The 23,807-nt window shown below is 37.5% G+C and overlaps 1 protein-coding gene across 19 annotated transcripts in view; it reads left to right on the top strand.

The window, feature by feature from the left end:
- Window positions 1-23,807, top strand: part of CLASP2 (cytoplasmic linker associated protein 2) — a 184,359-nt gene that overhangs the window by 133,972 nt on the left and 26,580 nt on the right. For 12 of the 19 annotated variants that reach the window (XM_045904135.3, XM_064590567.1, XM_045904125.3 and 9 more), the window contains 3 exons: window positions 7,642-7,805; window positions 8,819-8,897; window positions 13,171-13,314. In XM_045904135.3, the coding sequence (XP_045760091.1) occupies window positions 7,642-7,805; window positions 8,819-8,897; window positions 13,171-13,314 (387 nt within the window). Of the gene's footprint in view, window positions 1-7,641; window positions 7,806-8,818; window positions 8,898-9,029; window positions 9,081-13,170; window positions 13,315-23,807 lie in introns of all 19 variants that reach the window. The other 7 variants (XM_045904129.3, XM_054504523.2, XM_054504526.2 and 4 more) reach the window with 1 other exon arrangement.

The following is a 23,807-nucleotide window of genomic DNA, read 5'->3' as shown; positions in this document are numbered from 1 at the left end:
TACAGTAGAAACATATATCCAGGAACCTCTGCTCGCAGAGCTCATGCCACCAGTTGAAGGTTAGGATTTTTTTTTTTTTTTTAAGATTTTATTTATTTGAGAGAGAGCAAGAGTGAGAGAGCACAAGTAGGGGGATGGCAAAGGGAGAGGGAGAAGCAGGCTCCCTGCTGAGTAGGAAGCCATCTGCGGGGCTTGATCCCAGAACCCTGGGATCACGACCTGAGCCGAAGACAGACACTTAACTGACTAAGCCACCCAGGCTCCCCAAAGGTTAGGATTCTTGAAGGGAAACAATGTACAGGCCCCTGGGTGAAATCATCCCTGTGTATTCCGGTATTTCCCTGCCATTCTCCATTACTGATCTGTGAGTTTTGTTTAAATGCTCAGTGCTACCTTGTAATCCTCCTCCTCTCATCTTTCTCTTCTCTTCTCCAAGGAGACCATGATAGTTTCTCTCCTCAATACTGCAGCCCATTCACCTCCCAAGCATATGTCCTGGCTTCTTAGCTTACCCGAAAAACGGAAGCCATCAAGCAGAATCTCTCATTTCCTGTCTCCAAACCAGCCATCTTAACTACATAGAATACCCATTCTTTCTACCTTCCCTTCTGTTGAAATGGAGGGAGGTCTCACCTTGAAGCTGTTATTAGCCTCAATATTCTCTTGGGCCTAATTTTTTGCTAATGTGGTCTCATCTGCTTGGCTTCTGTGAATTTCTCATAAATTCCATTTTGCTGGTTGACATTTCTTTTTGTTTTCAACTTTATTGTTGGTTATTCAGTGTGTCTTTTCTGTCTCTTTAAGGAATGTGATCTGTCCGTTGAAGTGCCTGTTGTGTCTCATCCAGTCTCCGTCACACCCTTTGTCTTGCAACACCTGTCTCTCTCGTGTGTTTTACTAAGTGTTGGCTCTGCGTGGATTTTACTAAGTGTTGGCTCTGCGTGGATTCTTGCCCTGGGCTTTCTTCTTTCATTCTGTACCTTATCTGAAGCTTCAGTTACTGCTTGCTGTAACCTAATGACTCCCAAAAGTGTACTTCCAGCCCATATTTTTCTCTTGTGCTTACTTAGTCACATGCCTTATTGGTCATCTTCAACCTCAAAACCACTCTTCCTCCTGTGTTGCTTTATCTCATTAGATGAAATCTCCATTCCCTCATTGCTCAAGTGAACATTTTGGGCATCATTCTGGAAACCCACTTAATCCTAATTGATTCAGCCTTCTGAATATCTCTCCATTCTCACTGCTAGTTCAGGGCACAGTGGTCTTTTGCCTGTTGCACCTTCTCCACACTGCATCCTTTAGTAATCTTTCTATAAAAGATAAATCTTCTTTACCAGCTTAAAACCCTGCAGTGACTACTCATTGCCCTCAAGAAAATGTAGAAACAAAGCCTATCATTTTGCTTGTCATTCCTTCCTCACTCTCACCCCAGCCTGGACTATGTCCATGTCCCCAAAGGAGTCATGCACTTTTTTCTCATAGCCTTGAAAAATGGTATCAGGGACACTTCTTTGTCTTCCTCAAGCCTGGGTTAGCTCTCCACTACTAGTGAATTGTAGTCACTTAATCTGTAACCTCAACTGTTCTGAAACCTCACAGGGCAGAAACTTTCTGAAGCCTTGCCCCCTGAATGGGCCGTAGTGTTTAGGAGGAGACATCTCATACCACTAGCTTAGTTAGGTAGATTGTCCCCTGTCTTTCTAGGTTAAAATCAACATTTTAGTCTCTATGTTAACACCTTCTGGATAATAGCCTGCTTCCATGATAACTGAAAGTTGTTCTCACTTAATGCCCAACACGATTGAGACTATCTGCTGTCCTCAGCAGAAACAAGATACTTAGAGAAACAGGTTGTGGGCAGCCCTATCTACTTTCTACCATCTATACTTTCATATAGGATCTCCTTCTCAAGCCCCGATATATTTTAGAATATCAGGAGAGCTCTAGTATACAGTGCAGACACCCCAGAAAGGAAGGGCCAGGAGAGAGCTCTTTCTGAATACCATTGAAATAGATGATGGATTTTTTTCCTGGTACAGGATTGGCAAAGTTTGCAAGCTGAAATTATTTGATGCCTGTAACTTGATAAACTTTTTTTAACCTCAAATACCGCATGGAAATAAGTGGTGATGGATGATGATGTATGTATACATAGACAGTAATTTAGAACATAAGCTGCAAATGTTTGATTTAAAACCTGTTAATATTTTGCTAGAGAGATGGTACAACACAGTGATATCAAGTATGGATAGTAGAGCTAGATTACTTGGGTTCAAATTCTACCTCCAACATTTATTAGCAGTGTGTGCCTTAGTTCTCTTATCTGTAAAATAGAATTAATTGTAATACCTACCTCATAAGATTGTGAGGATGATTAAGTGAGTTAATATGTGTAAAGCCCTAAGTATACACCAAACACTGTATAAGTTTTTTAAAACTAAGTAAGTTTGAAGAATGAAGGAGTTCAGGGAAGATTTTTATTTCGACTGCTCTAGAATCATTTTTTTCCCTCAAATGTAAGAAGTGTCAGATGCCAAAAGTTACCTTATGTGTTCTGACATTTGCCTCTGAAGGAACTGTTTGAAAAGAGCCACCTTCACTGAGATTCATGCTTTGAATTGGCATTTCATGATCTGTATAGTCCTACCTCTTGAAGTCATACCATTTAGCCTTGAACAGCTAGGGTAGGAATTTAATCTATGGCTACTAAAATGGAACACAGTTGGGTGCCCAGTCACATCTGGTCTCCTAAAGAGTGTTCTAGACAGCAGAGCTGTCTGCAGTCCTAGGATCAGGAGACCATAATGCACATCTTACCTGGGGAAAACTTAAAGTTGTGGTATAGACAGTTACTTTTTATTTCCAAACAACTGTAGTCATTCTAAACCTTCACAGATACCACTTAACTTGTAAATGTATTGCTTCTGAAGAGGGAAAAAAAAAATTAGATACTGTACTTTGGAAGTAAATGTTGGCACTGTTTAGAAATGGGGGTAGGTGTCTTAGTCTTAGATTCTTTCTAGAAGTTGAGCCTCAAGGATATTAGGGTCTGGAAAAGAAGTTGGTTTTCTGGGTTTTGTTTGGCAAGGAGGTGAGGGAAAAACACAGGAAAATCACATGCTCTTCTCTCATACTGTTCATTTAACTCTTGTTTTAAAAACTATTTTGAGTTTATCATGAAACTTTGAAAAACATTTGTCACTTTTATTTTCTAAGTGTTTTTCTTCCATACAGGAACTTTGCATTGATGGCGACTAATTTGTGTGTTTTTCTTTTTTTTCTTTTTTTCTTTTTGCATGCTGTCCCCTGTGTTGGAACTCTCAATAGAGAGTAAGTTGGTTCAATATTTGTTGGAAACCTAACTTTACTGCATGACTGTGAAATTAACCCTTTTTCTCTATTTTCTCTCCCGAAGAGTTCATGCAGTGTTGGACCCTTTGCAATCCACGAAACGCTATTTGCAGTTATGCAAACTGTCATTCTGTTTGGAAATGTGCTTTTTAATCTACTAATTAATCTAATTTGATTATGTTCTTCTGTATTTGATGACTGGCACACCTAAGATGTAAGTGAGATTGAGAAAAGACTGCCTCAACTGTAATAGCTCAAATGTTACCATTGTTTTCCAATAAAGTACACTTGTGAGATATGTGGAATTATAAACTGATTCCATTGAAGGTTGGTTCCATTGAATTATTAAAAATAATTCCCAAGTTTCACAATTATTAAAACATCTTTAGCCCCAACCCCCACGTAAGTACTTTCTAATATTCTATAAACATCATTCTGTGAAAGCAAACAGAACATTTGTTTATGGAGCAGTGGTTCTCAAATTTCTTTTCTGAAATCAAATTTTTAGCCCTAATATAAGCATATCTACTTTCTACTTTCTTCATTAATTATAGATAAGGAAATGGGAGGATATCAACATCTAACAGTGAACTCTGTGTGATAGGGCAGTCAAGTAAGAAATTTTATGTGAAATTCCCAATATATGTTTTGGATAGATATATATAGGCATGTATCTTATCACTTAGTAAGTACTATTGATAGGATTTAAGTATTTTGAAAAATAATAGAATTCTGTATGTGGAGTACTATAAATAACATGTCTGCATTTTTGTTCATCTGTACTCTCATTATATATAATCAAAAGAAATTTCTACTTAGAAGAATCAGAGAAGTCTTAAAGAAAATAGCAGTTCAGATCTTGGCAGGAACATAAACTTTAGATATGTCAGCATGAGAAGAAAGGGCCTCCTGGAAATGACTGGCATGAGTCCACAGAAATGGGAGATGTCAGAAAGTTTATAGGAGAGAGAAAGAAGAAGTTAGTCTTGGCTGGGATGAAGGGAAGATCATACACATCTTCCCTTGCCATTGAGAAAAAAGGGCTGGCTACCAATTACAGGGTAAGTTTCCACGTAAGAGAAAATCCTTCCTCTTTAAGGAACTTTTTCTGCACATTAATTGAACAACTTTTTGTTCAGTCTTCAGCCTCTGATAAACTTTGAGCTTGGTTCTAATTGGTAATGCAAGACTATATAAAAATAGAGGCTTTATTCTCAAATGTTATATGTTCCAGATGGGAAGATTATATAAATACAGAAGAAGTTAAATAGCACCATCAAGCTCGTCCCACAACAGGTTCCATGTGGCTATATTCTAACATGGTCTAAGAAGCTTTTTGGCTGAGACTTGAGTGGTAAACTTTGTAGCACGTCACATGCTGTGTGTAAATAGAGGAAGTACGGTAGGAAATCAGGAGTGTGGTGAGATGTGTTCAGGGACAAAGACTATGTTGCCAGATAGTCCAAGATCAGTTTGGAGAGTTAGAACATTGTCTAAGCATTTGAGACATTATTTTGTAGACTATTCTATAGGCAGTGGAGGATTTTGTGTCTCTCAGAAGAATGATATCACAGTCTGATGATGAGAAAGAAGCATGAGTTGGCCTGCTGCCTGTTCTGTAAATAAAGTCATGTTGGGACACAGCTGTATTCGCTTGTTCGCATACTGTCTATGGCTGTGCTACAATGGCAGAGTAGTTGTGATAGACACTGTATGGCCTGCAAAGCCTAGAGTGTGTACTTACCTGGCCTCTTCCAGAAATCCAGACTTGAGGTCAGAAAGACCTGGTGCCTACAGTGATGGTATGATGGACAGATTTGGGAAAGGCCAAAAGAGAGCTGTTTGAGAGGTCTTGGGGCCTACTACGCTAGAGCACAGTGGGCCTGTTAAGGAGCAGAGCAGGCCTGTTAGGGTCACACTTTTGATGAAAAGCAAATCAGGAAGAAGTCTGGCTCTTTATCACTGCACATTTAGAATGCAGAAGGAAAATGCCTGGCAACAGAAGAAAGACAGATGGGAAATAATAAGAGGAAAGCAGTGGCAAGCTACAGAATGGCCAAGCTAATGAAAAAGCTACTACTTTTCATGATTAGGAGTTAATTGGTGGGAAGGAAACTGAAGGAGAAATTCTTGGGACATTGTCTTCTGTAGCTGTAAGCAAAGGATTTAGATTGAGAATAAAAGAGTAAAGATAGTAGAGGAGACCATACTGTAGAGAGCAAGAATCCAGAATAGAAAGCTTAGTCTTAAAGAGGAATAAAATTGGCTCTCCCTTATAGAAACGATTATTAGAAGGATGGCTATAAAGGAAATGAAAGTGGGGGGAAAGTCAGTGGCGTTTTATGTTGAATGACAGTAAAGTGGATGAGTAAGTTATCTCGTAATAGAGTGGATGGAACACAGTTGAAAGCCAGCATTAAGTTGTGACCCAACCTTCACTATGGAAACCTTGGACAAGTCACGGAATTTTCTGGTTCTCAGTTTCCTGAGAACCAGATAAAATGGGAGAATCGACTTAGGAATTCTAATGTTGATTTTACTATAGTGAAAGCTTAAAGTTGGAATCTTCAGGAAAAGAGGCAGGAGTTGAGACAAGATTAAAAGTAAATCAAAGAATTAGAGTGTTGTGCCTGGCAAACTAGGTTTGGAGGATGGGCAGAAAGCCCTGATGTGTCGTGTTTGCTATAATTCCTGAAGTGTAAATACCCCCACCATGGCTAATTTCAGGCTATCAACTACCTTACAAAATTCCTGAGTATTTAAAACAGTCGGCTTTCTAGGCAAGTACTGAGTCCAATCCACCACTGGACAGATTTGCCAGGTACCAATCAGTAAGAATGAGTACTAAATTAGATAACATGCATTTTTGCTAGAGTAGGTTTAGTGGAGTTCCTCAACAGTGTTCTAGGCCCTGAAGAGACAGCAAAAGGCCATTTAATATTGAGACAGTGGGCCAAGTTTTAAATCTAAGAGAAGCCAGGTTTTTAGGTGTGGTCAGGGAGGCGGGATGGAAGTTAATGATTCTGCATTGTGAATAAGATCAGTGTTGAAGAGATACTGCCTGGGGATCAGAGAGTATTAGAAAATCTAAAGTAGTCATAGTTCCTGCTTTTACACTTACAGTGCATCTTGAGCAAATAGGTAAAGTGTATTTTTTTCTAACTCGGACTCAAATATTAAACCTTAGTTATAATTCTAATCAGGAAAATCCTTCATTTCTAACATAAGAGAAAAAATGGAAGCTCATGTATAAATGCATAAAGGAAATTCAAGAATAAGATACATATTGAGAACAAACTCTTTAATTCTCAATTAGCAAAGTTTTGAGATTACTGTTTTAAACCATAGTTTTTATAGTCTGTTGTGATTATACATTGTCTCATAATATAATGGCTGACATTGGTCCTAAGAGTTCTTTCTTCTTTACCTAGAAATAAGTTCTCCAGTATGGTAATGAATTTCTTATAGAGATAGAACCTTAATGTTGGTCATTTTTCATAAGTATTTTAATGAGATGCATTACTTAAAAATATTAGCTTTCCTTAAAATTTTTTACCTTATAAAACTTTTTTAACTAGTAGATTAATATTGGAACCAAGTATAAAACCCATCAAAAGAAATGGAGACTAATAGCCATCAATGATTTTTTTTTTAGAAATCACTAAAATTAAGATGTAGATTTGTATCCTGAATTTATTTTAGGTACAGTCACCGTTATCCCAGATCATTTAAAATTACATTTGGGGCAGTTTTAATAAATACTATATCTCATACCAAAAGAATTTTTGAACAGCTGACATATTGAGAAATATAGGAGTCTTTAATTAGCCCAACATGTCAGAATGTTCTTATACTTTAAGGTAGCTGTCAGCAAAGTCATCTTCTGATTAACTCAGTGCCAGTCTTCCAAAGAGCTGAGGGCTGGTGAGGCTATCAGTAGGTAATTCCTTGCCCTAAATTTCATATAAAATGGATTTCAGTTTAACCACATTAAGCTATGGCATCATTGACAACATTAGGTGTGCCAGCCATTATGGCCAAAGTTTCTTTACCAAGTGATGCTGCATGGAATAGCTAATTGTTGAACTTCAGCAGAAGTTGGATAACAGTTCAAACGTACTCTTGTATCACAGAGTCCAATGAAAAGCAAGAGAGATTGTTTTTCCGCTTGGCTGCCAATCGCTGTGCCTCTGATTCCTGTATTCCCTTCCTATTTCGGTTTTGAATTGATCATAAAGGTCAATATTTCCTCCTTTTTCTCTCCCTTTCCCCATTTATCCACTATAGGTATTCAGCATGTTTTTGGAGACTCTAGTGGATTTCATACAAGTCCACAAAGATGACCTTCAAGACTGGTTGTTTGTACTGCTGACGCAACTATTAAAAAAAATGGGTGCTGATTTGCTTGGATCTGTTCAGGCAAAAGTTCAGAAAGCCCTTGATGTTACCAGGTAATATTTTCTTCAGATACTTCAAGTTTATCCAGTAGTAATCAGGAATGTTTAGTTTCTTTGTTTAGATTTCTGAATCCTTCTGATTCATTTAGGCTGCATGGGCTTCATTTGAAAATTGTTAATGATGCCCATTCACATGGGTATATCTAATGCAGCACTGGTCCTTAAATCAAACACTGCCTTTCTTTTCTAAAACAATCATGAACACTGGTTGAGTAATTCAAAGGCAGTATTTTATCTTAACTAGGATATTCAAAGTAGAGTTGAAGATCTTATTCAGTCTAATGTTAACATAAAAAATATTTCCTAAATTTAGAAAGAATGTTTTATTATAGCACTTAAATATTCAGAATCTTTTTTCAGAAGATTTTGAACCAGTGATATATTTCTGCTTTCTTGTGTAGATTGTTGAGGTGAATTATTTCAAATACCCACTTACTAGGTTGAAGTGAGTCTAGAATTCAGATATTAGGTCTGGGGAAATATCTCTGATAATGTTCAACTTTTTTTCTTTTACTTTTTTATTTTAAAGATTTTTTTATTCATTTATTTTAGAGAGAGTGCAAGTGGGGGGAGGGGCAGAGGATGAGGGAGAGAGAGAGGGAATCAAGCAGATTCCCCTCTAAGCAGGGGAGCCCCATGTGGGCCTCAGTCTCACGATCCTGAGATCATGACCTGAGCTGAAATCAAGAGTTGGACTCTTAACTGACTAAGGCACCCAAGTGCCCCAGAACATTTTTTCTGATTAAATCCATACTTGAGGGAAGATAGACCCATTATTTGCTGTAGTGTTGTTTTTAACGCCCATTAGGATATAGATTCAGATGTTCACATTGTTCTGGGAATAACTTGTATGCTGTACTATATAGACTATACTATTTAGAGATACGACTTCATGCATGCTCTTTGAATGACATACTGTGTTTTGGTATTCAGCATAATCTTCTGTTTAGTTTGCTAAATGTTTACTTGATAAATTTTTGTTTTGCTTTGTTCTTTCCTTATTTCAGAGAATCTTTTCCAAATGATCTTCAATTTAATATTCTAATGAGATTTACTGTTGATCAAACCCAAACACCAAGCTTGAAGGTAAAAAATTGAAGTCTTTTGAAGACATTGTAAGGAATTGAAGTATTTTATTAATAAAGTTATGTTGATATTTGTATTTCTGTCCAATGAGAAGCTGTTCCATCAGTGGATTTTGTTTTTATAAACTTTCAGACAGTCAAGCCAGCACTTCGGGACCAGCTTCACTCTTTTTGGAGCTCCAAGGTTTTTTTGTTTTTGTTTTAATCTTCATTATTTCTTTTCTTAACTCTCTTTAAAAACTCTGCCGTGTTTCAGAGAATGTTTGTATGCATCTGATTTCAACTACTAACCTCTGTAAGCCCTTTAAGCATGCACAGATTTTATTTCAAATGTTACTCAGTTGCCAGTCTATGTCTTGGAGAAGCTTCCTGGGGATTTCCATTTAGAAAGCAGCACAAGTATGGCCATCTAACTCTAAGCTGGTAATGCAGACTTGCTCTATAAAGTCTTATCTCATTTTATGTTTGTGATTTCCCAACACTTATTTTTTTAGTTTAGAAGTTTGAATAGGTATTTTGGGCAAAATGTTAGTTTTGCCTATGTCTTTATTTTAGTAAACAAAAATTTTTAAGTTTAATCTCCCTACTATTCTCCAGTTCTCCTTAACTGAAATAGTCACTTTTTGCAATGTGATATTTCTAATGTGTGCATAAAATTTAGAATCAGGATTAACTTTCTCAATTATTAGCACACGTTTTTTAATTTATGTGAAAACGAGATGGATTCCAATTTGTGACTTAAAATGATTACTAGGTTTAACATAAAAGAAAATATAATTTAATGGAAAAGCCCCTGAATTCTTTACTAGAGATGTTTTCTTAGTGAGTTTTATTAAATGAGATTAAAGTCAGGGAAATAACAAGCATATGTGCATTTACAAGCCTTACATTTTTCTGCTCTCTTCTGCACGAAATATATTTCTACAAGCATTATTGCCCATGATTGATTTTCCTTTAAGATTCTGAATATGATTTTGCCTTAAAAATCACAATTATGTTTCTTACCAGGGTTGATTTACACTCAACATAATGTTAATTTCTCAGAGCTGCTTTGTGAAAGGGATTCCATCTATTTTGATTTTAAAATGTGACCTACAGAAGGAGAATCATATACTTGATTTTACTGATAAATGTTTTGAACTCATTCTTTGTCCTAGCCATTGTGTGAGGCAGTCCAAGGAATATAAAATTTATAATTTTTTATCATTATAATGCACAATAAATTGTAATAAGGGTTATGATTTAGGTACCAGGGGTAGGTAGGTATTCAAGTGCTGTTGAAAATGTACGTAGAGCTATTTCATGGGCTAGTGGAAAAGGAGGTCTAAACCATTAGCTTAAGAAATAAGGGTGAGGGCGCCTGGGTGGCTCAGATGGTTAAGCGTCTGCCTTCGGTTCAGGTCATGATCCCAGGGTCCTGGGATCAAGTCCCGCATCGGGCTCCCTGCTCCTTGGGAGCCTGCTTCTCCCTCTACCTCTCTCTCTCTGTCTCATGAATAAATAAATAAAATCTTAAAAAAAAAAATAAGGGTGATAGGGGAGTTCAGGGAGAGAATAAAGTTGTTGAATGCCTAGAGAAAAAGACAGTGGGAAACAGACAAATTAAAATTAGCTTTCCTATTGGAAAATGGGACTGGAATTACAGACTGTTTCTCTAAAAGCTATATATTTAAATGGCTTTTATATTTTATATATACATGCAGTACATATTATATAAACATACACACAGGCAAAGCTACAGAGGAAAATCACTCTTCAACTTCAATTGATATTTTAGGATAACAAGGAAAAGTTAAATTGGAGCCATACCTATACCAAAAATGAATAATTTTCAGATGGGTGACAGATTAAGATTAAAAAACTGTTCTGAACAGGTTATAGAAAAAAACAACTTGAGTGTGAGATCTATAAAGTTCTTTATTGAAAAAAATGTGTCTTTCAGATAAAGGAGAAAATTTTATATAAAATTTTATCTCTCACAGTCGTGGTTAAATGTCAGAAAAGAAGCAATAGAATGGGGGAAATGGCAATACAGAGTGATTTTGAGTAAGTAATATTTAAAAAAAACAATTTTGGTGACTTCTTTTTCTGGGTTTCACAGATCTGTTGTAAAGTTATGCACATTTAAGTAGCAAGATAATTTTTCCTTCTCTGAAGAATACGTTTGTGTTATTAAAATTACAGACTATGTATATAAACTTGTGAAATACTCTACTTAAATCTAAACTTCCAAATGATTATTATGTGTGTATTGTGATTATTTTGCTGAGTGGCATAGTAAACACACCTGCTCTGTGAAACCCTTTAAAATTTTATGTGCCTCTGTAAATTGCCAAGACACTGCACTAGTCGAATCTCACATAGCACAAATAAGTGCATTCAAATATTGATGGTGGCAAATTGAAAACAAACTACATTGATGTTCATCCTTTGATTTACTATTGCCACCTTTCAATTATTCACACTGATAAAAGGTGACACGGCTTTAAGAATCCAGAATGTTAGGTGCTGCTTTACTTTATTGGGCCTGCTACTGCAAAATTAACCATAAGTCTCTTTTCCTCTCCACGGCACATTTTACCTGAGATGGCTGATAGGTTAACTCAGTTTTTTTCAATACATCTCTTAAAGTTATAGTTCTTAAAATTTATTCATTTTGAAATGAATGTAATCTGATCACTTTTTTCTTTTAAAAAAATTTTTTTTTTTTTTTAAGATTTTATTTATTTATTTATTTGACAGAGAGAGACACAGCAAGAGAGTGAACACAAGCAGGGGGAGAGGGAGAGGGAGAAGCAGGCTTCCCGCGGAGCAGGGAGCCCGATGTGGGGCTCGATCCCAGGACCCTGGGATCATGACCTGAGCCGAAGGCAGACGCTTAACGACTGAGCCTCCCAGGCGCCCCTAAAAATTTTTTTTTAAGATTTATTTATTTTAGAGAGAAAGAGCATGCCCAAGAGAGGGGGGAGAGGGAAAGAGAGAGAGGGAGAGAAGCAGACTCCCTGCTGAGTGCAGAGCTTGATCCCACGGGCCCCGAGACCATGACCTGAGCCAAAATCAAGAGTCGGACGCTTAACTGACTGAGCCCCCAAGCACCCCCTTTTTCTTTTATAAACTGGAGTCAGAAGGAGGAAAATGTACAAGAGTCAGAACCTTATTTTAATCCTTCACTTCCTATATATTGACTTGGCACAGTACTTCCAAAGGACCTTATTTGGGTTGAGTGAGACAAGTGGCATCTTAAGATCAATAACAAGGGAAGAAAGATCATTCTTAATCTTTGGCAATATTTTTTCAAAGTTGCTGTTTTAATTATACATGTAAACCTTCCAAATCAGCAAATCTGTATTTAATACATGTTCAGCATATGTTGTATCCAAGGACTGTACACTATGCCAGGTGCCATTTCTAAACTGCACTAGCAGAGTCCTTTAGAACCATTATTTACAAATCCTAGAATGTTAGAAGATGTGACAGTTGTTCTCAACCTGTTTTTCTGCTCCAACACACCTGGGAGAAAGGAGGTAATTTAACAGTGGATAACAAAGGAGATAATTTAACTCTAAGGATAACAAAGGCTGAGCATAAGGAAGAAGCATGTGTGCTTTGCCCCACCTCCTGCTGATTTTGAAGCCTGCATTCGACCACACACCTACCTAGCATGCACCCAAGCATCAGGAATTACAAATAAGTGTTGTATTTTCTCCAGTGGTACTTCTGTAAAAATTTTTTGTGACACTTCTTTTGAAAGGTAGTAGTTCTAGCAATTGATGGACCTATTAAGGAACATGATCTCGTTGGGTGAATGTTACTGTATGTTTGGGAGAAAACCTGTATTGCCCACCTCAATTACTTACTTGGTTTATGATACCTTATTTCCAGAATACTTTTGGTTCATTTCCACAAAAGCCAAATTACACTTAATTTATAAAGATGGGCTCCTAGGGAAATCTATCTAGACAGGTCAGCTGTAAGCTCTGAAGGCAGGCTCAAGGAAAAGGGTCTAATCTTGTCAAGAGAGTCTTCAGCAGTTGTTCAGACACAGGGAATGAAACACCTGGGACTTAAAAGTTCTGCATATGTGAAAACAAAAATCCACATTACCATGTATTTGTACCTCAGGTATGTAGATGGTTATATAATTTCTTTGTTGTTGTTGATGGTGTTTCATTTTGTATTGGTCGAAAAAATAATCACCTAATTGTTTCTGAAGTATTGTCCGTATCCCTCAGTGACCATCTGATTGTCCTCTCTCATTGTGCTTACCTCTGTAGGTGAAGGTTGCTATCCTTAAATACATAGAAACTCTGGCCAAACAGATGGATCCAGGAGATTTTATAAATTCCAGTGAAACTCGTCTGGCAGTGTCTCGGGTTATCACTTGGACAACAGAACCCAAAAGTTCTGATGTTCGGAAGGTATGTTTTAATTTAAGGTTTAGAAGGTAAATTAGATAAGCAAGTCAGTCGTTTTGGATTGCCAATGAAGGGAACTAATATTTCAGGACATTACCAGTTAGCATTGAGTTATTTACCTAGTGACATGAAGACTTTTTTTTTTTAATCTTTTATATTTTAAATTTTATCCATTTAATATGAGTATAATATAAAAAATAACTGTCCTGGGGCACCTGGGTGGCTCAGTTGGTTAAGAGTCTGACTCTTGGTTTCAGCTTAGGTCATGATCTCATGGGTCATGAGATTAAGCCCCAAGTTGGGCTCTGCGCTCAGCGGGGACTCTGCTTGAAGATTCTGTACCTCTGTCCTTCCCCCTACCCACACGCATGCTCGCTCTCTCTCTCTCAAATAACTCTTTTTGGGGCGCCTGGGTGGCTCAGTCGTTAAGCGTCTGCCTTCAGCTCAGGTCATGATCCCAGGGTCCTGGGATCGAGCCCCGCATCAGGCTCTCTGCTCGGCCAGGAGCCTGCTTCTCCCTCTCCCACTCCCCCTGCTTGTGTTCCCTCTCTAGCTGTCTCTCTCTCTCTCTCTCTCTGTCGAATAAATAAAATAAAATCTTTAAAAAAAAAAAAAAAAGAAAACTCTTTTTTTTTTTTTTTTTAAATAAACCTAAAAATAACTGTCCTGGTGCGCCTGGGTGGTTCAATTGGTTAAGCATCCAATTCTTGATCTCAGTTCAGGTCATGATCTCAGGGTTATGAGATTGAGCCCTGCGTTTTGCTCTGTGCTGGGTGTGGAACCTGCTTAAGATTCTCTCTCTTCCTCTCCCTCTGCCCCTCCCCCCCCCAAAATAAATAAATAAATAAATAAATAATAACTGTCCTTGTCACAATCCTCCCCACCTCTAATCTTGTAACCATTCAAAATATAGTCAACCCTTGTTAATATCCAAAATATGTAAAGAATTTATACATCTCAACATCCAAAAAAAATAATCCAACTGAAAAATGGGTAGAAGACATGAACAGACATTTCTCCAAAGAAGACATACAGATGGCCAACAGACACATGAAAAGATGCTCCACATCACTCATCATCAGGGAAATGCAAATTAAAACGACAATGAATTATCACCTCACATCTACCAGAATGTCTAAAGTCAAAAACACAGAAAACAAGTGCTGGCAAGGATGTGGAGAAAAGGGAGCCCTCTTGAATGGTTGGTGGGAATGTAAATTGGTGCAGCCACTGTGGAAAACAGTGTGGAGGTTTCTCAAAAAATTAAAAACAGGGGGCACCTGGGTGGCTCAGTTGTTAAGCGTCTGCCTTCGGCTCAGGTCATGATCTGAGGGTCCTGGGATCGAGCCCCACATCGGGCTCCCTGCTCAGTGGGAAGCCTGCTTCTCCCTCTTCCACTCCCCCTGTTTGTGTTCCTGCTCTCATTATCTCTCACTATCTCTCTCTCTGTAGATAAATAAAATCTTTAAAAAAAAAAAAATTAAAAACAGAATTACCCTATGATCCAGGAATTGCAATTTGGGGTATTTACCCAAAAAATACAAGAACACTAATTCAAAGGGATACATGCACCCCTACGTTTATAGCAGCATTATTTGTAATAGTCAAACTATGGAAGCAGACCAAGTGTCCACTGATAGATGAATGGATAAAAAAGAGGTGCTATATATATACACATATATATAAATATATAATGGAATATTATTCAGCCATAACAAAGAATGAAGTCTTGCCATTTGAACAACATGGATAGAGCTAGACAGTGTAATACTAAGCAAAGTTAAGTCAGGAAATGACAAATACCATATGATCTCACTCATGTGGAATTTAAGAAACAAATTGGGGGAAAAGAGACAAACCAAGAAACAGACTTTTAATTATAGAAAACAAACTGATGGTTACCAGATGGGAGGTGGGTGAGGGGATGGGGGAAATAGGGGATGGTGATTAAAGAGTACACTTAACATGATCAACAAAAAAAATGAAAAAAAAAAAAAAAACAAAACCAAAAAACAAAATATAGTTGACCATTGAACAACACAGATTTGAACTGTGTTGGTCCACTTACATGCAGATTTTTTTTATAGTATAGTAATATAAATGTATTTTCCTTATGATTTTCTTAACATCTTTTCTCTAGTTTATTTTAAGAATACAGTATATAATACATATAGCATACAAAAGGTATGTTAATCAGCTGTTTATATTACCACTAAGGGTTCTGGTCAAGAGCAGAGATTTGACTGTGCGGGAGGTTGGTGCCCCTAACCTCTGTGTTGTTCAAGGGTCAACTGCAGTCTAAATCTTTCCCCTTGCAGGTACAATGTATTTCAAGTAGGAATTTACAGTTATTTCTTGATTAACTCATTTTAGGCATTATCTACTGATCTATTGATAAATTTAGCCAGTATGTAGCTTTCTATCTACCTTTGTACATAAGAACTTAGCTTTAGGGACGCCTGGGTAGCTCAGTCAAATGAGCATCTGCCTTTGGCTCGGGTTGTAATCCCAGGGTCCTGGGATCGAGCCCCACATCGGGCTCCTTGCTTGGTGGGGAGCCTGCTTCTCCCTCTGCCTGCCGCTCCCCCTGCTTGTTGCTCGTGCTCTCTCTCTCGGACAAAAAAAAAAAAAAAAAACTTAGCTTTACCCATCCTATTCCCACATCCTTTCCTATATCTTTCCCCATAATCTTCAAAATACTGAGGAATCAACCATTGGTAATCAATACAAAAGATTTACTTTTGACTGTGGAAGTGTTCACTCCTATGCCAAGTGGTTTATTGCTACCTCCTTTCTTAAACTTTGTTGTGGTGTAAATAATTTGCCTTGCTTTTCATTTGCCTGGGGTTTTTTTTTTTAATGTTATTTAACTGTCTGTTCATATTTTCAACATCTCTGTAACATGCTTATGGGTAACATTTTCCATATGCTCAAAAACATAAGTTAGTTATTTCATGGGGAGCTCCTTTCTAGGCCTTCTGTTCTCTTCATCATCTTCCTGAGACCTCTCTTCACCCCTAACTTTTCATTTCTCACATCCTATATGTAGCTCTGTTTACTCTCTTTGTGAGTCATTTTCTTCAATATTTGCTGCAAAGAAGCACATAGAATATACATTTTATGACCTTTATTTCTAATGGTGAACACTTTACCCAACAGAAGCAGAATATACATTCTTCTCAAGTGTACATGGAACAGTCTCCAGGATAAGACCATATGCTAGGCAATGAAACAAACCTCTCAGTAGTTTTCTTAAGAGGACAAAAATAATACAAAGTATGTTCTCTGACCACAGTGGAATGAAATTAGAAATTAATAACAGGGAAATTTGGGGGGCTCACAAATACATGGAAATTAAACAACTTATTCCTAAATCACCAGTGGATCGAAGAAGAAATCAAAAGTGAAATCAAAATACCATGAGGTGAATGAAATGAAGACGTGACATACCAGAACTTAAAGGATGCAGCTAGAGCAGTGCTTAGAGTGAAATTTATAGCAGTTAATGCTATAATAATAAAGAAGAAAGATCTCAAATTAGTAACCTTAACCACTACCTTATGACACTGGAAAAAGAACAAACTAACCCTAAAGTAAGCAGAAAGATGTAATCAAGATTACAGCACAAATTGGGGTGCCTGGCTCGGCTGGTAGAGCATGTGACCCTTGATCTTAGGGTCATGAGTCCATGTTGGGCATGGAGCCCGCTTAAAAAAAAAAAGATTAAAACACAATAAAGCAGAAAAACAATAATCAGTGAAACTAAAAGCTGGTTTTTTGAAAAATCAACAAAATTGGCAAACTTTTAACTAGATTGACCAAGAAGAAAAGAGACTAAAATTACTAGAATTAGAAATGGAAGAGGGAATATGACCAACCTTACAGAAATAAAAATTGTAAAGGAATACTATGAATAATTATGTCAGTAATTTAGATGAAACGAACAAATCCCTAGAAAGATGTAGACTACCAAAACTGACTCAAGAAGAAATAGATGTTGATAGAACAAGTAAAGAGATTGACTTAGTAATCAAAAAACTACCCATGAAGAGAAGCCAGGCTCAGATGGCTTCACTGGCGAATTCCACCAAACAAATTACTACCAATTCTTTAGAAACTCTTCCAAAAAACAGAAGAAGGAACACTTTCTAACTCATTGTGTGAGGGCAGTAGTACCTTGATACCAAAACCAGATAAAGACCACACACACACACACACACAAAAACCCTACAGCCCGATAACTTCTACGAATATGGATGCAATTTAATCCTCGACAAAATATTAGCAAACTAAATCCTGCAACATATAAAAGAGAATTATACACCATGACCAAGTAAATGGGATTTATTCCAGGAAAGCAGGGTTAAATTAACATCTGAAAGTCTAGTAATATAATACACCATATCAATCAAAAGACAAAAAAACACATGATTGTATCAATAGAAAAGGCACCTGATGGTGCTCCTGGCTGGCTCAGTCAGTGGAGCATATGACTCTCCATATAAGGGTTGTAAGTTCGAGCCCCATATTGGGTGTGGAGATTACTTAAAAATAATACCTTGAGAAAAAAAGAAAAGGCATCTGGCAAAATCTTAACGTCCTCTCGGGATTTAACAAAAAATAAATAAATACATAAAAACTAACAATGGAAGGAATTTTCTCAACCCAGTAGAGGGCACCTGCAAATATTCACAGCTAAACTCATACTTAATGGTGAAAGACTGGGTGCTTCCTCCTTAAAATTAGCAAGACAAGTATGTCTGCTGTCACTATTTCTATTCAACATACACTATACAATTCAGTATATACTATGCATTACACTATACTCTGGTCTAAGTGTGCAATATGGTAATGGTATGTCTAAAAATGTACAATTCAACAGTTTCTATATCTGTTCAACTAGGGGTTCTAGCCAGGACAGTTAGGAAAAAATAAATAAAAGGCATCTAGACTGTAAAGAAGAAGTAAAACTATTTCCATTTGCAAGTGATATGATCTTGTATAGAGAAAATCCTAAGGAATCACTAAATAACTATTAGAACTAGTAAATTCATCAAGTTTGCATGATATAAAACAGTATACAGAAATCAGTTATATTCTAAACCCTTGCAGTGAGCAATCCAAAAATGAAATTAGGAAAAGAATTTCATTTACAATAGCATCAAAAAGATTAAAATCTATAGGAATACATTTGACAAAAGAAGTGCAAAAATTTTTTTTTTTTTTAAAGATTTTATTTATTTATTTGAGAGAGAGAGAGAATGGGAGACAGAGAGCATGAGAGGGAAGAGGGTCAGAGGGAGAAGCAGACTCCCCGCCAAGCAGGGAGCCCGATGCGGGACTCGATCCCGGGACTCCAGGATCATGACCTGAGCCGAAGGCAGTCGCTTAACCAACTGAGCCACCCAGGCGCCCCAGAAGTGCAAAATTTATATAGAAACTACAAAATAGTTTTGAAAGAAATTAATGATTTAAATAAACTGAAAAACATTCATGTTCATGGATGGGAAGATTTAATATTGTTAAGTTGGCAATACTGCCCAAAGTGATCCACAGGTGAGATGTAATGCCTATCAAAATCCCAGAAATTTGTAGAAATTTACAAGCTGATTCCAAATTCATATGGAATTGCAAGGGTTCCATTATAGCCAAAACAATCTTGAAAAAGAACAAAGTAAGAGGACTTCACACTTCCTGATTTTAAAACCTAGTTTAGGTTTTGAAACCTCAGAAATACTGCAGATTCAGTTCCAGACTACTGCAGTAAAGCCTAGTCACATGAATATTTTCATTTCCCATTGTATATGAAAGTTATCTTTGCACTATGCTGTGGTCTGTAAGTGTGCAATAGCATTATGTCTAAAAAAATGTACATACCTTAATTTAAAAATACTGCCAAAAAATGCTAACCATCACCTAAGAATTCAGAGTCTTAATCTTTTGGCAGGTGGAGGGTCTTGTCTCAGTGTTTACTGATCAGGGTGGTGGTTGCCAAAGGTTGGGGTGGCTGTGGCAGTTTCTTGAAAGAAAGCAGCAGTGGTGGAAAAACAGTATGGAGATTTCTCAAACAGAAATAGAAATACCGTAGACACTACTGGGTATTACCCAAGGAAAATGAAAATGGTAATTTGAAAAGATATTTGCACCCCTGTATTTATTGCAGCATTATTTGCAGCATTATTTACAATAGCCAAGATATGGAAGCAATTCAAGTGTCTCTTGATAGATGAATGGATAAAGATTAGGTATTCATATACGGTGACTGTTAGCAGCCATAAAAAAGGAGGAGATGTTGACATTTGCAACAGCATGGATGGGCCTGAAGGATATTATGCTGAGTGAGATAAGTCAGATTGAAAAAGACAAATACCATGTAATTTCACTTACATGGAATCTAAAAAACAAAACAAATGAATAAACAAAAAGCAGAATCAGACCATAAATACAGAAAACAAACTGATGGTTGCCAGAGAGAAAGGGATGGGGGATAGGGAAAATGGGTGAAGGAGAATGGAAAATACAGGCTCCCAGTTATGGAATGAATAGGTCACGGTTATAAGAGGCACAGCAAAGGAAATGTAATCAGTGATATTGTAATGGTGTATGTTGACAGATGGTAGCTACACTTGTGGTGAGCATAGCATAACAAGTTAAATCATCATGTTGTACACGTGAAACCAATGTGACATTGTGTGTCAACTCTACTCAAGTTTTAAAAATTGTTTTTAAATAATTCAAAATAAAAATCATTTCGAATTCATTTGAAGAAATAAGACAAAAATGGGGCACCTGGGTGGCTCAGTCATTAAGTGTCTGCCTTCGGCTCGGGTCGTGATCCCAGGGTCTTTGGGATTGAGCCCTGCATCAGGCTCCCTGCTCTGTTGGAAGCCTGCTTCTCCCTCTTCCACTCCCCCTACTTGTGTTCCCTCTCTCGCTGTCTCTCTCTCTGTCAAATAAATAAATAAAATATTTAAAAAGAAGAAGAAGACAAAAATGAAGTTTGCTGCATCAACTCTTCCTTTTACAATTTCTCTGTAGTATGAGATGCTGTTTAATAGCATTTTACCCATAGAGTTTCTTTCAAAATTGGAGTCAGTCCTCTCAAACCCTGCTGCGGCTTTACCAACTAGTTTATGTAATATTCTAAATCCTTTGTTGTTATTTCAACAGTCTTCACAACTATTCACCAGGAATAGATTGCATCTCAAACAACACTTTCTTTGCTCATCCGTAAGAAACAACTCATCTCTTCCAGTTTTGTCATGAGATAGCAGCAATTCAGTCACATCTTCAGGCTTCACTTCTAATTCTCTTGCTAATTCCACTACATCTGCAGTATGCCCTCCACTGAAGTCTTGAACCACTCAAAGTTATCCATGAGGGTTGGAATCAACTTTTTCCAAATTCCTGTTAATGTTGATATTTTGATCTCTTCCCAGGAATCACAAATGTTCTAAATGGCATCTAGAATGGCAAATCCTTTTTCAGAAGGTTTTCAATTTACTTTGCCCAGATCCATCATAGGAATCACTATCTGTGGCAGCTATAGCCTTACAAAATGTATTTAAGTAATAAGTCTTCAAAGTCAGAATTACTCCATGATCCATGGGCTGCAGAATAGATATTGTGTTAGCAGGCATGAAGACAACAGTAATTCTCATTGTACATCTCCATTGCAGCTCTTGCATGACCAGGTGCATTGTCAACGAGCAGTAATATTTTGAAAGGAATCTTTTTTTTCTCAGCAGTAGGTCTCAGCAGTGGCTTAAAATATTCAGGAAACCATGTTGTAAATAGACGTGCTCTCCCCCAGGCTTTGTTGTTCCATTTAGAGAGCACAGGAGAGTGGATTTAGCATAATTCCCAAGGGCCTTAGGATTTTCACAATGGTAAGTGAGGCAGTGGCTTCAACTTAAAGTCACAGACTGCATTAGCCCATAACAAGAGAGTCACCCTGTCCTTTAGAGCCAGGCATTGACTTCTCTCTAGCTGTGAAAGTCCTAGATGGCATCTTATTCTAACATAAGGCTGTTCCGTCTACATTGAAAATCTGTTGCTTAGTGTAGCTACCTTCATGAATCGTCCTAGCTAGATCTTCTGAATAACTTGTTGGAACTTCTGTATCAGCACTTTGCTGTTCCACCGTGCAATTTTATGTTATGATGGAGATGGCTTCTTTCCTTAAACCTCATGAACCAACTTCTGGCTTCAAACTTCCATGGCTTCCTCACCAATCTCAGCAGAACTGAAGATAGTTAGGGTCTTGCTCTGGACGACACTCTGGCTTAAGGGAGTATTGTGGCCGCTTTGATCTTCTATCCAGACCACTAAAACTTTGTCTCTGTATCAGCAATAAAGCTGTGTTGCTTTTTTATCATTTGTGTGTTCACTGGAGTCAAGAACCTTTCCTTTGCAGTCACAAGTTGGCTGTTTGTCACAAGAGGCCTAGCTTTTGGCCTATCTCTGCCTTCCTCACTAAGCTTAATCATTTCTAGCTTTTGATTTAATGTGAGACACACGCAACTCTTTCTTTCACTTGAACATTTAAAGGCCATCATAGAACCATTAATTGGCCTCATTTCAATCAATTGTGTCTCAGGGAACAAGGAGGCCCAAGGAAAGGGAAAGAGATGGGAATGGCTGGTCAATGGAGAAGTCAGAACACACACAACATTTAGTGATTATATTCACCATCTCATACAAACATGATTTGTGGTACCCCAAAACAATTACAATAGTAACATCAGAGATCACTGATCACAGATCACCATACAAATATAAGGATGAAAAAGTTTGAAATGTTGCGAGGATTACCAAAATGTAACAGAGACATGGAGTGAGTAAATGCTATTTGAAAACGTGCGCCAATAGACTTGCTCAGCAGTGTTGCCACAAACCTCCAAAATATATAAAGAACTTAATACAACTCAGTACCCAAAAAACAATCTGATTTAAAAATGGGTAGAAGACATGAGCAGACATTTCTCTAAAGAAGACATATAGATGGCCAACAGACACATGAAAAGATGCTCCACATCACTCATCATCAGGGAAATGCAAATCAAAACTACAACAAGATATCATCTCACACCTGTCAAAATGGCTAAAATCAACAACACAGGAAACAAGTGTTGGCGAGGATGTGGAGAGTAACCCTCTTGCACTGTTGGTGGGAATGCAAATTGGTGCAGCCACTGTATGGAGGTTCCTCAAGAAAATTAAAAACAGAACTACCCTATGATCCGGGAATTGCAATATTGGTATTTACCCAAAAAATATAAGAACACTAATTCAAAGGGATACATGCACCCCTATGTTTATAGCAGCATTATTTACAATGGCCAAATTATGGAAGCAGCCCGTGTCCATCAGTGGATAAAGATGTTGTATGTATATATATACAATGGAATATTATTCAGCCATAAAAAAAATGGAATCTTGACGTTTACAATGACATGGATGGAACTAGAGAGTATAATGCTAAGCAAAATAAGTCAGAGAAAGAGAAATACTGTATGATTTCACTCATATGTGGAATTTAAGGAACAAAACAAGCAAAGGGGGAAAAAAAGAAACCAAGAAACAGACTCTTAACTATAAAGAATAAACTGAAGGGGCATCGGGCTGGTTCAGTTGGTGGAGCATGTGACTCTTGATCCCGGAGTTATAAGTTCAAGCCCCACGTTGGGTGTAGATATTACTTAAAAAAAATCTTTAAAAAGAGGGGCGCCTGGGTGGCTCAGTTGGTTAAGTGACTGCCTTCGGCTCAGGTCATGATCCTGGAGTCCCTGGATCGAGTCCCGCATCGGGCTCCCTGCTCAGCAGGGAGTCTGCTTCTCCCTCTCCCACTCCCCGTTTGTGTTCCCTCTCTCGCTGTGTCTTTCTCTGTCAAATAAATAAATAAAATCTTAAAAAAAAAAAATCTTTAAAAAGAAAAAACAAACTGAAGGTTACCAGAGGGGAGATTGGTCGGGGGATGGGTTAAATAGGTGATGGGGATTAAGGAGTGCACTTTTTTTTTAAGATTTTATTTATTTATTTGAGAGAGAGAGAATGAGAGACAGAGAGCATGAGAGGGAGGAGGGTCAGAGGGAGAAGCAGACTCCCTGCTGAGCAGGTAGCCCAATGCGGGACTCGATCCCGGGACTCCAGGATCATGACCTGAGCCGAAGGCAGTCGCTTAACCAACTGAGCCACCCAGGCGCCCCAGAGTGCACTTTTGATGAACACCGAGTGATGTATGGAATTGTTGAATTACTGTATTGTATACCTGAAAGTAATAACACTGACACTGTATGTTAACTAACTAGAATTAAAATAAAAGCTTAAGAAAAAAGAAATGGAATACAGTATTCTAATGAAGACCTGATTTATGTTGTGAAATAAGTAAATAAATGAATAAATAAAAATGCATCTAGTAAAGCAAATATGACACTAAAATATAAATTAACAAAAATGAAGGACTTTATCAGAATATACTAAAAATACTGCATTTT

Source organism: Mirounga angustirostris, unplaced genomic scaffold, assembly GCF_029215605.1.
Source record: "Mirounga angustirostris isolate CCGP_5_RB_7025 unplaced genomic scaffold, mMirAng1.0.hap1 SCAF_1, whole genome shotgun sequence".
Taxonomy (NCBI): domain Eukaryota; kingdom Metazoa; phylum Chordata; class Mammalia; order Carnivora; family Phocidae; genus Mirounga; species Mirounga angustirostris.
This window is presented reverse-complemented; position numbering and strand designations above follow the sequence as displayed.